This window comes from Triturus cristatus, chromosome 2_2 (genome assembly GCF_964204655.1).
Source record: "Triturus cristatus chromosome 2_2, aTriCri1.1, whole genome shotgun sequence".
NCBI lineage: Eukaryota > Metazoa > Chordata > Amphibia > Caudata > Salamandridae > Triturus > Triturus cristatus.
Genome location: NC_140582.1, coordinates 170,792,537 through 170,805,473, shown reverse-complemented (window position 1 = coordinate 170,805,473; position 12,937 = coordinate 170,792,537). Strand labels below are relative to the sequence as shown.

The 12,937-nt window shown below is 42.3% G+C and overlaps 1 protein-coding gene across 1 annotated transcript in view; it reads right to left on the bottom strand.

The window, feature by feature from the left end:
* The window catches only part of GRID2 (glutamate ionotropic receptor delta type subunit 2), a 2,613,212-nt gene that overhangs the window by 1,440,678 nt on the left and 1,159,597 nt on the right, over positions 1–12,937 (bottom strand). Inside the window, exon 4 of the mRNA XM_085641143.1 lies at positions 12,716–12,921. Coding sequence (XP_085497269.1) covers positions 12,716–12,921 — 206 coding nt within the window. The remainder of the gene's footprint in view (positions 1–12,715; positions 12,922–12,937) is intronic.

Genomic DNA, 12,937 nt, shown 5'->3' with positions numbered 1-12,937 from the left:
GCATCCCAAATGCAAAAATACCGGTTGCAAAGGGGCAGATTCTGAGAATCTGTCCGTTTGCGACCTGTTTTGTGCTTGATGCATGTGCCTGTTAGTCTCTAATTTTGTGCTACATTCTTTACTTCAACTCCTTCCATTTGCTAAAAATGTGCCTGCTATGTTCCTTTAAAACCAATTAAAGTATTTATCAACTTCCTCCAGACCTGAATTTCTGTGCGCTTCACTCAGCAGGAATGAACAAAAGTGTCAAAGTCATCAACTGATATCAGATGAATACAATTATAAATATGATATGGTATGAGAGACCGGAAATTATGCCATATTTTAGCCACTCATCTGCTTCAACACTTTCTTAAAACATTACATATAATTAATAGCATCACACATTCAAACAAGGAAATAATATTTTGATTTGAAATATAAAGATCTCTATCTCACTCAAAACAATAACTGACCTGGAAACTCACTCAAACTGAAAAATGATCAAATAACCTGAATGTTACATTAGTTAGCACATATCAAACGTATGCTGTTCACAGGTGTTGCAGTGTAAAGTTTGTTGTTGCTAAGAAACAAAGATCTTGACATAAAGCATTAAAGCTATTGATGTGATGTTCTGGATTGTGCTGTCCTGTTATCCCAGGGGATTTTGTAAATGTTCAGGTAACAGAACAGGCTATGGATTTGTGCAACTGTCAGTTCACTAACTAACCTTGCTTTGAACTTTTTTCTAATGTACAACTTTCAGATTGGTGCAGAGGTCTGCGAGCACAACAGTCACTAAGGGGCATATGTATCAAACGATTTTTTAATCGCACACGCTGCGATTCGCAAAATAACAGCGTTTGCGATTAAAAAATCGGTGATCGGGATGTATGAGCCAAATCCCATCGCAAAATTAAGGAATTGCTAATTTAGCGATTTCTTAATTTTGCGTAAGCATTTAAGAAATCGCAAATTGCGATTTCTTAAATGATATGTAAAAAGCACCCAAGTTGTGCGAATTATCCTTAAGAAATCGCAAATTACCACCAACTTCCAGATGGTGGTAATTTGCGATTTCCTTTCAAAATGCACTTTTTTTAATTTTACAAAGTGCCACGTGGCGCTCATACATGCCCTTAGGGCATGTATGTGTGCCATATGCACACACATGCTCATTTCAGGGGTGCATCAGGGTGTCATCATGACACCCTTGCACCTTTGAAATTATTCTCAAATTGCGATTAGCAAATTGCGATTCGCTATTTGAGAATTACTTCCCATTCATTCCTATGGGTCTCCTGGCCCATAGAAATGAATGGGCAGGTATTCCTTAATTGCGATTTCGCAATTTGCTAATCGCAATTAAGTAATTTTAAGAAATCGCAAAAAGTTTGCAATTTTTTAAATACATCCCGTTTTGCAATTCTCAAATGGCGATTCTTTAAAAATCGCTATTTGAGAATCGCAAATGGTGATGTTGATACATATGCCCCCTGGACACTATAAGACACATCAACACGAACATTTAATGGACTTAAACTGTTTCAAGGATTACATTAACTTTGGTATGGGTAGTATAAAGACTTTGGGCCAGGGAATATACTGACACTTAAGCTGGGAGGCAAACATAAGAATCCAGAGACAATGGCACATGCAGAGAACACTTATGACTCTCATACTTAGGTAACAAGTCACAGACATGCAAAGTATTTACAAAACACAAGGCCCATTGATTTTAATTACTAGGCACTGAAAGAAAGACTTGACCAGCGTAAGAAGCCCCTGCCAATTGCAAAACCCATTTGACTGCCAGTTTGGCTAGAATATACATACCAAAATTACACAGCTCCAAGTGACAAAGAAAATAGCAAAAATAGTACTATCAAAATACTATGGGGCATATTATCAAGCACGGCATTAAAATTATTGCCGCTTTAGCGGCAGAAAACTGCAGCTAAAGCGGTGATAATGGGCTTGATAATATGCCGCAGAGAATTCCAATAGAAGCCCATGTTGACACCAAAACCTGGGCTTCTATTGGAATTCACAAGGGTATATTATCAAGCCAATTATCGCGATAATTTTAACGCCGTTTCTTGATAATATGTCCCTATAGAAGGAAACTTAACTGATAGATTAACTTTTTTTTTCATTTAGTAAAATTTGAATGTGAATCACTCTTGCTGAGGGTTTTCTCCTTTTTGGCTCATATGAAAAATAAAGTAAAGCCTCTTAACCTCTTCAGTGCCCATGACGAGATAGTCTCGTCATGGAGCACGGTTGCGCTGTGCCCATGACGAGACTATCTCGTCATGAACCCCGCCCGCTAATGCAACGCCCGGCACAGGGCGGGGAAAAGGCGGGGTACTGAAGGGGTTAAGCGCTTGTTGGTTTGATAGTTGCCCTTTACTTATACTTCATAAACTCCTAACAATAGTTAAATCTAATCGCATGTGACGAGTAGCATGAGAAATTAAATGTTTCATTATATATTTAAAAGAATTAGTCAACATTCAGTGGCCTTTTGTGAAAACGTAAGTGTACCTTGGTTATTCTGTAACATGGGGCACACCATTTAGCAACAATAAGTTGAAATACATGTTTCTTTTTTATCAGTTTTTCACATCAGCTAGGAGGAATTAACTGTCTCCTCCTTGCAAAACTACTTATGGTCTGTGGTATTTGAAGGGTATTTACTTATGCTGAGCTCTCTTTGGGTCTAGCACATCTCAATGATGTGGAAGTCTAAACTTTGGTTTGGCCACTCTGCTTCTTTTCCTTTTTCGGCAGTTGAGCTGCAGATTTACTGTTGTGTTTTGGATTTCTTTTCAGTGGCATGATCTGGTTTTGGCTAGGACGTAACTGTAGTACACTTAGTCACATATTTTCTGGCAGTTTATCCTGGTATGGAGAACAATTTGTTGGCGGACTCAAAGCATGGCATCTTGATCTTTCAGCTGCAAAACAGGCACTGGTCATCACCCTTTCTTGACTTTGGTTCTCAGTGTTTTTTTTTCTCTCAAAAGACAAAAAACTCAAGTTTTCTCCTAAAAATTCTGTTTTGGTATTATATTTCCAGAGAACATTGTTCCCAATGTCTTAAGGTTCATTGAGGTGCTGTTTTCTGAACCTGCTTCAATGTTCTTTTTGAAACAGAGAGGTTTTCTCGTGGGTACCTGTTAGAAATGGCGTTCCTGGTTGGCTGGGGTATGCACCTAAGCAGGCAGAACCCACCACTCTAGTCAGGGTAAGGGAGTCACACACCGAAGATAACCCCTGCTCAACCGCTTGGTAGCTTGACAGAGCGGTCAGGCTTATCCCAGAGGCAATGTGTAAAGAAATGTATTTGCGCAATACACACTCACACCCTTGGCACACTACAAAAGAGACTCCAATCAAGGTTATATAAAAATATCCTTTGTATTATTCATAAACACACATTAGATCACAATCACATAAATCACTGTTCCACCAGGCACTTGTCATGATGTCATATAAATTACACCAATCACTTTGCCAATAAGGCAATTTTCATAGCAATCCCTGCAGTGTACTACAGTAAGTTCTTGTAGAGTGCACACATCATAGAAATAACAAACGGACATTGAACCCCACTGTACCCTTGGTGTAAACCCTGGCAATGTAGCCCCCCCCCATGCATATTCACATCAGGGCATAGCATATACAAATGACCAGCATCACATGCCCATGAGTTAGAACAACAGTAAGTGTGGCACCTGTGCTCCTATGACACACTAAGCATACTATCTCCCCCCTCGTAGACTCCTGGGCTACCTGACCGCCTACAACATGGAATGTAGTAATTCAGGAGGGTTCCTTCCCACTCAGGGATCTCTAATAATACTCCTCTTTCCTAATGAGCAGTGTGGGCCTCTGTCAAGGTTTACCCCTTATGCCTCAAGAAGTGAGGGGCAACTGCCCACGACACAGGGCGCAGCTGCCAATAACACGGGAGAGGGTCTGGGCCACAACTTCAGGCCAACGTGGCCAGCCATGCCCCCCTCCCCGTATGATAGCAATCTTCAGGTTCCCCCCAACAGGAGGCAAAAGCCTGCAGCAGCCCACATTTGGGCTGTGCAGCGGTGTGTACACTCACCCATCCCCGGCCCAGCATGCAGTTCTCCGGTCGTGGCATTGTCCTGGGTGCCCCCCTCCTGGCAGCTACCGGCACGTGGCTGCCTTCCTCTTCGACCAGGAGCGGTTGCACAGAGCCTGTGAGGCTGCCTTGACATCACTATGCCCCCTGCGGCTGAACCTGGAGCGAAGTCTCCGCTGGTCCTGCGTTGGGTTGTGGACTTCCTCGGGTGGCTGCTGATGACACGGCATCCACGCTGGCTTCTGGGGGTGTGGCCAGACAACACCAAGAACTCCTAACAGCCACGCGGTTGCCAAGGAATTCTGGAGAGACCCTCGCAATGATTTTGCCGACAAGTGGCCACGCTTACATGTGTAGATCTGCCTCGGGTTCTGCATATAAAGGGGTGGTCGCTCATCCCAGAATGTCCCACAGAGCGAACGCTCCTGTGGATCTCAAGGAGAAACAAGCGGGGAGGTTTTCCCTTAAAGCAGAAGCACCAGAAAGCACTCACCATGTGCAGTAAGAATAAATCAAGTGCTTTTTATGAGCTGTATTAGGGGAACACGCCACTTAGTCCATGGAGAAACAAGGGCACAGAACAGGGCACAGGCAGCCAGCACACAGGGCCACTTAGCAGAGTGGCAGTCCTTTCAGCCACCCAGTAGGCAGCAGGTTAGTCCCAAATGGCGGTTGCTCCTGGCACACCGCAGTCATCTGGCTACAAGTCCCATGCAGTGTATTCTCCTTTTCATGGGGTCACAGCCCCTGTATTTATGGTGCCAAAGTCTTTGTTCTGGGAGCACTTTAGACACATTGTAGAAGTGCTCAATACCCCCATTCACATTGTAAGCCCTGGTCCCAGACACACCGCAGGGGGGCGGAGACAGCCTTGTAGAAGGCATGCACAGCCCTTTTCAGGTGCAGGTGCAAGTCCTCCCATAACTACAAATGCAGACCAGTCCTATTCAGATGCAAGTGAAACACCTCCCGCTACTCTACATTCAGCCAAGGTCTATTTAGCCTAGCACTGAGTCACCCAGGAAAGGCAGGACACACCTCAACCCCCATGTGGCTCACTGGAGTGAATGCACATCCCCTCCTCTAGTCAGTCAGAACCAGATGGTCAATACACAGCCAGGTAGTGCACAAAGACTGAAAAGCACACCGAAATGCCCACTTCTAAAAGTGGCATTTCTGAAATAGAATAATAAATCTGCTTTCACCAAAAAGCAGGATTTATCACTACTATTCCAAACATGGTCACACCGCTGCTACCCCTCTCAGATCAAAAATTACCACTGAAGCATATATCAGGGAATTCCCAATTCAACCCAATGATAGGGCAGCCTCGCAGCAGTGAGAAACCAAATAGCCTCTTTGTCACTACTAGGACATGCCATACATTTAAGGCACATGTCCAACCTTTTACCTACACCACCCCCTGTCCATTAGGCTAGTTAGGGCCTACCTAAGAGGTGACTTATGTTTAGTAAAAGGGGAGTTTGGACACTGCAACCAGTTTACATGCCATGTAGCTGCAGCAGTAAACTGCACCTGCAGGCCCTGCAGTGGCAGAGGCCTGACACAGGTTTGAAAGGCAACTTCGGTGGGTGGTGCAAGCAGCGCTCTAAGCTCACTAGTACCATTTAATTTACAAGCCCTGGATATATTGGATACCACTGTACAAGGGACGTAAAAGTAAATTAAATATGTCAAACAGTTGTAGACCAATCTTACCAAGTTTACAAGAGAGAACACATGCACTTTAGCACTGATCAGTAGTAGTAAGGTGCCCAGAGTCATAAAACCAACAGCAACAGGTCAGAAAAAGTACAGAAGGAAGGCAAAAAGTTCTGAGATGACCCTGCAAAAAGGGGAAAGTCCAACAGTACCCTTCAACTAAAGCTACATTTTGTCAATCTTTTCCTAATAGTAGAATCATGGATTCTAGCATTCACCCCATTGAGAAAGGCATGTAGATGCCCTTATGTAGGTTTTGGGTCCTTATTAAGCTCTAGAAGCATCTTATGATCTGCTTTCAGGGTGATTTACTTGGATGTTCTCTCCTGGGTAGATTGGCAGCCACATTGAACTGTCTCCATTTTCAATGATTCTTTCTTTCTGTTGAAAGATGGGCTTATTGTCATATTGTTTGACTGTGTTCTGCAACCCTTCCCACAATGATGAGCAGTAAAAAAAAATATCTTTAACCATCAAATGGCTAATCAAATACCATGAAGGAAGAGGAGGAAGTAGGCGGCTTTTAACCTTTTCCTACAAGCTCAACTTCACCACCCAGGTCCTACCTGCAACCAGCCTGCAGTACAACTTCCTCACTGATCCCGACATGGTCATAAGCTTCCTCAACCTAGGTGAGTGCTTCACAATTTCCTTTTGGTTACGTCTGGGCTCTTTACTAGCATCTTTAATGTAGAACTTTCTACAGGAAACGCAAATCAGGGCTGTACCTTCAATACACTTAAAGCATATTTCACTTCATTGGAGCATCATACTTTCAGTATTAGTAAATTCTTCTGCAATTTTTATTATTATATCCTTGCACTTTTCTCTTTAGTGATTGTTCTCTTTATTCTGCTTTCTCTTCTTTCAGGGGATATTAAAATCTTGGTTAATTTAATAGGAAATACAGTATATATTATCTCACCCCATTATGTATTTATACATTGCTTAACAAGTATTTTTCCAGAGCTTCACATTGGTGGAAATTAATAATTTACAAGAACGATGCAATTACCTTGAAACATATTCCTGAATCCATTACTTTTTAAGAAACAATAATTACATATGTTGTATACATACAGTAGCTATAACTAAGTAATGCTGAAATTTAAGGAAATGCTAGGCTGTCAGCAGAACTTTGCCACAAGCAGCTGTAGTAACAGATGCAATCACCTACCCTGACAGCAGAATTGTATTGCCTGCTTTCCTAAGGTTGGGGGGGAACCAGACACTGGAGTGGGAACGAATGGTGATAGGGCACCACTTAGAAATACAATGAGGACCTTGTTAAGAAGGGGCTGCAGTTTCCATGACTCAGGTGAGGAGGTTTCCAGGCAGGGCCTTTCGTTTAGTGTGTCTGAATACTGTGCCTTTGTTGTGGGTGCTGTAGGCTGGAACCATTCCCAGTGTTACCTGCCTGAGAATCATGAATTTCCACAAATTCACTAAAGCGGACTGTGTTCTCCTGCAACCCACTCTGATCATCAGAGGGAATGGAAAGGAATATATCTAGCACAACCATTGAACATACAACATTCATGTGTTTATGTTTTCTTTCCATCTGATTTTATCAGAGAATGACATCATATTTATTTTTGTTCTATTTACCCAGGTGTGTGTACATTGGTGTTTCCATGGCATACAGTGATTTGGAAACACATACAAATATAGTTTATTTCTACAGTTTCCATGCTGTCTCACAAAACCACTACAATAATCCTAAAACCATGTATGTGAACTGACATTGACTTAAAAGGTCTGACTGCTAAATCTCCTTTTTCTTTTGAATGACTCTCTCCTTCCCATCCATCCTCCATATGCCTTCTCTTTCTGAGCATCAACTACCCTAAGTCACATACATGTTTGACTTATTCGCTGTTATTATATCTCTGCAAATTGCCCACACCTCATATCAAAGATTAGCACCCTCGTTTAAAAGTCATACTCCTGCAACCTAACAATACCTAATTTCCTGTAGCTCAGTAATTAATACTGCCAACCAACGCATCAATTCAGATACCCCCCTCTCCTACTAAATATCACTCCTAACCTCTATTTATTTAATCTTTCAAATAGAAACTGGAGCAAATGCATGGCATGTTTTATTTCAGAATGAAAAGCTAATCTCAGTGACCAATAACAAAAAAAGAAAAACACTAACCCTGGGTTATGAAGCATTGTGCTTCCTGCCTTGAAGTGCTAGATTGCCTCATCAGGGGAAGTGAGCGCAATATATATGCAATTACAACACAGTGCGTTATATAACACACACTAATACTAATTCCTTAAACCTCTGCATTCAGGCACACAGTTGTAGATCACACATGCTGCATGATAATTCTCTGCACGGCTTGACACTTACACTCACATAAGAAAAAACAGCTAAGGGTCATGCCCATCACAGAGTACTGCACCAGTTCACAGCAAATAAACTACTTATCACCAACTGACCAGGAATGGAAAAACTGACGAGATCTGCCACTGGCCAATGGAGGACTTTAATTTAGTCCACCACTGTAGGTCTTAATGAGCTACAGCCTATGACTTCTTCTTGACATCTCACAATGATAATCAGATATTGGATGATATTAATGAAATCCATCAATGAAGATCTCTATTCTATTTCGCCTTTTAATCTATGCCTGCTCAGGATCATAAACATTAAGCAAAATATCTCAGAACGGACATCCCATTGCAGTAACCAGCTAAGTGAGCTATGAACATAGCCAGAATACCATAAAGGGATCTGTGGAGCTACTCAAGCTGCCAGCTTACTGAAAACCATAACCTGCTTGCCTCTCTCACTCACTTCTTCATCCATCCCACTCCTAAACCCTGTGTACTGCAAGTGAAAACTGATCCCCGGTAGTCATCACGTATGGTATGGAAACACTTCCCACACAGGATAAAAACAAAGAAAACACCCAGGACATGGTGTACTATGCTACCCATGTAGGCAAGCACTTCAGAGTCCCACATAGGGGGAATATCCGCTATATAAATGCTGCAATACAATACAATACAATTTGTTGACATGATGAATTATAAATAGGGAATAGTTACTAGTGAAACTGAAGGGTTTGAAAATAGAGAAGCAGATGGAATGAATATGAGATTTGTGAGCACATTGAAACCACAACCCAGCCTATTTTAATAGACCAAGGGAGGGACTCATTATTTTTGTTTGTCCATAATAACATCTATGGCAACTTTAGCAGACTGCATGGTGAAAAATATTTCTTAAGGATTCATAGATCCAGCCCACAAACATGGGTCACAAGTGGCATGAGGGTGCATTCCTGATGTGTGGGTTAATTCCTCCCACATATAGTCCTCGAACTAAAGTAAAAGCCAAAGGTTTCTCATCTAAAATCATAGACCCCCTGCGATCACTTGCAGATTACATAAGGTCCTCAGACATAATGTATTTTCTGGGGATAAATTCAGCATGCAGAAAAAGAGGCCCACAGCTCATTTTGATGACCTCAGTAATGACAATGAAAACTCTGCGGACTTTCATAAAAAAGAAGATTCAAAATGTCAGTTATTGGATTGCAAACATTTTAGAGAGGATCAAATAAAATCTGAAAACCATTGAAATGTATTGGTTATGGCTATGGTTGTCTGCAATCCAGGAATAGTGATGCACCCACAATCACAGTTCAACAGATAGAACAGGGTGTTACGGTGAACGTGGTTCTAATAGCCATAAATGGTCAATATCGATGGCTTTGTTGTTTTACTTTCAAGATGACATCCCTTAAATGTTTCTGATAGATAAATATATACCGATGTAGAAGGAACATGATTTAAATGTTTACTTGTGCATATCTCTAAGAAATAAGAATATTTTAGAGCACTGTTAGTGTAAAAACAATCCTGGTAAAGATGGGTAACCAAACCAATACGGATCAGGCCCTACAGACAACCATTATTAGTTTTGATTGATGTCGAGCCTTGACTGCTTTGTCCTGTACCCAATTCTTGCCTACTATTTCATGCCAAGCATTATCGTTTTAGAGGGGCATATCAACAAGGGCTTTATCTCTGCTTTTTTGGATTAAAAGCCAAAAAAGCAGAGATAAAACTAGCACCCTATCAACAACAGGGTGCTAACATGCAAATTTGCATGTTAGCACCCATTTACTCTACGCTTCCCCTTGCATCTCTAATGAGATGCAAAGGGGGCGTTCCAGAGTACAATAATAGGAGAAATGTCGCTAAGCGACATTTCTCCTATTATCAAGAACGTCGCTAACCCTGTTAGAGACAAAAAAAGCAGCGCTAACCGCGGTTAACGCTGCTTTTTTACGTCTGGTATTTTTCAGATTTAGCCATGATATCCTATGGAAGGAGGATATCATGGCTAAGTTTGCCTGTCCCTATCAACAAGGTAACGTGAGATTATCGCTGGGTTTCCAGCGATAATCTCACGTTAGCCTGTTAGCATGAGGATTTTTATCGCTATTGAGATAAGCGTTGCTAATAGCACGCTATCTCAGCGATAAAAATTCACGCTAGCCGGCGATAATTATCCTAGCGCTAAGTGCGCTTAGCGATAATTATCGCCGGTTGTTGTTGATATGCCCCTTAGTGTCTAAATCACGTGTTGAAAACAAAATCACTAATAATCATTTAAAGATAGTGCAAGCTCTGTTGCTTATATGAAACCATTCTTAAATACAACTCCCTAAATCCATCTACATTTGGCTTTGCAGAACCTTATTCAGAAATAGAGAATAAAAGAGAAAGTGCAAAGTCTTTAAATGACTGGACATCATTTTTTAAGATTGGCCCTTTGTAGTTATTAGCACATGCCATGCAACAATTAGAATACATCCATTATTAGCAGGAGTTAGAATGCAGGCATTAACTGCTGTTGTTTGCTTGCACTCTAAGGTAAATGAAAGTGTTCAACAAGGTCATTAAGCAGATGGAGACAGTTGCCATGTTTGTCTCCACATGAGGGTTGCCTTAGTAGACAGTTGCTAGCAGTTTTACCGCCCACTTGCTGTTGCAGGTAAATTACTATTAATTTACCTCTACCCATATTATGCACCTTACAATATGTCAATAATTGGTTAATAGGCAATTTAGAGCTGTTAATGACTACTGCAATGCCTAATCGTTACCTTTATTGGAATTCTGAGCTTCTTTTAACAATATAGTGGCATAGCTCTCAAATGAGGGCTATGTTGATTGCTATAAGACTTCAGATTAGCCGAGAGCTATACGTGAGGCTCTACTGTTGCAGAGAGGGCATTTAAGGCTTGATTTAGAATATGATAGAAGGAGTGAAGGCAGTCCAGCACATTGCCTTTACTCTGCCCACCAAATTGAGAATCCACTGTCTACTCCGGGGCACATGCTATGGATTTCTATGAACCACCATCACTTTGGTTCATGCAAAGACATTGAAAAGTTTGGTGTACACGAAATTTTCCATTTTTCAAAAACAACCCCTCAAAGAGGGAGTTTGCTTTAGAAAAATGTGAACTAATGGCTCCTACACCATGGGAGTTTTCCCCCGTAGTGTGTGTGGGGGGTCATTTATTTTTTTATTATTTACTGTCCGTTACTGCCAGCTTTTACCTAGTGATGAAGGGCAGAAATAAAAACCATTCAACCACCCACTCCAATTGGCCAGTTGGTCGGACGACTTACCTTTCAAGGCCCATACTCCATCAGGCTGTCAGAGGAGTATGTCAGCAACGGGGTAGAAGTAGGCTCTCTTGTGGATTTACTGTTGGTACTCCATCCAGCCCTAAATTTGGTGGGTGGAGTACCCTCCCGTAAAACTCTAAGGGCCTGACTACGAGTCTAGCGGTCCATGGACCGCCAGACTCATGTGGGCGCGGTGGCCTACCAACCGCCTTATTACGATTTGGGCGTCAGACCGCCACAGACCCACCATAGCCACCAGGGAACTGCCATTCCCTGGCAGTGAGGCGGCGATTAGGAGTCCGCAATATGCTTGGCGGGACCGCTGTGGTCCCGCCAAGCATATTTCGAGTTTCCTCTCCACCAGCAGTGGCATGAAGTTTCCTCCTCCATAAACACCCTGGCGGAGAGGTAACAAAGGGGGCTCTGCATGGCTCCCTGTGCCTCCTCTGCATGTGGATGCACACAAGGGGGCACAAAATGTCTCTCCCTGTGTGCATTCACACCAGTTCCTGCATGGCATGGACTTTTCAGTCCATGCCATGCAGGAACTGTTTTTGGTGTTCTTATTGCGGTGCCCATGTTTAGAGCATCGCCATAAAAATATCAAAAAAAGCCCCGCAGACAGGAGGAAACACCTAATCTGGCAGGCGGTCTGACCATGGCTTCGGCGGTGCGGCGGCAGGGTGGACCCGGTGCCGCACCGCCAGAGCTGTAATCAGGCCCTAAATCAGGTCTGTAATTGTAAGTATTGTCTACCCGTTGAGCAAACCTATTCTAAATGAAACAGAAATCAAGCCATTGTAATGTTGAAGCAGAAGGCTGACGCGATTTCATTATTCATTTTCCATCGGCATCATGGTTTTCAATGGACCGCTTACCAACATCTAAAATATTTCACAATTATTTCTTTTCACACCATGCACATTAAACAGTTTTAATTGAACATTGCTTGTTAGACAATTTGTGAGCACAGATCTTTCTTTTATGTGCACAATGATAATTGGAGGCGTTCAAGGCCTCCCGCTGAATAAAATATCTTTTAAAAAATTAACAGTTGCAAAGGCTGCACTCCATTGGATGACATAAACCATAAGCGAATCCACTGACTCGATTGAATTTGTGTTTTAGAAGCAAACGTAAAAAAATGAAAGTATGATAGCAAAGTCAAAATCGACCATGAAAATTGTAGAGTTTGAAAACACTGCGCAGAGGTGCCTGATCACTGACCTCTGAAATGAAGGCCTTGGCGGTGGTCGGGCTCATCACCAGGATTGCTCGCCTCAGAGTGTCCCTGTAGCGGTTTAGCTCCTCGATTCGCAGGGTGGTAAATAGTCCGGTGATCATTCTGTTGATGTTGTTCTCTACCCTCTGCAGTGCCACATCCATTCCCTGCTGTGAGACTCGGTCCAGGAACTCCTGTATTCCACGGATATCTGAAAACATCAAATG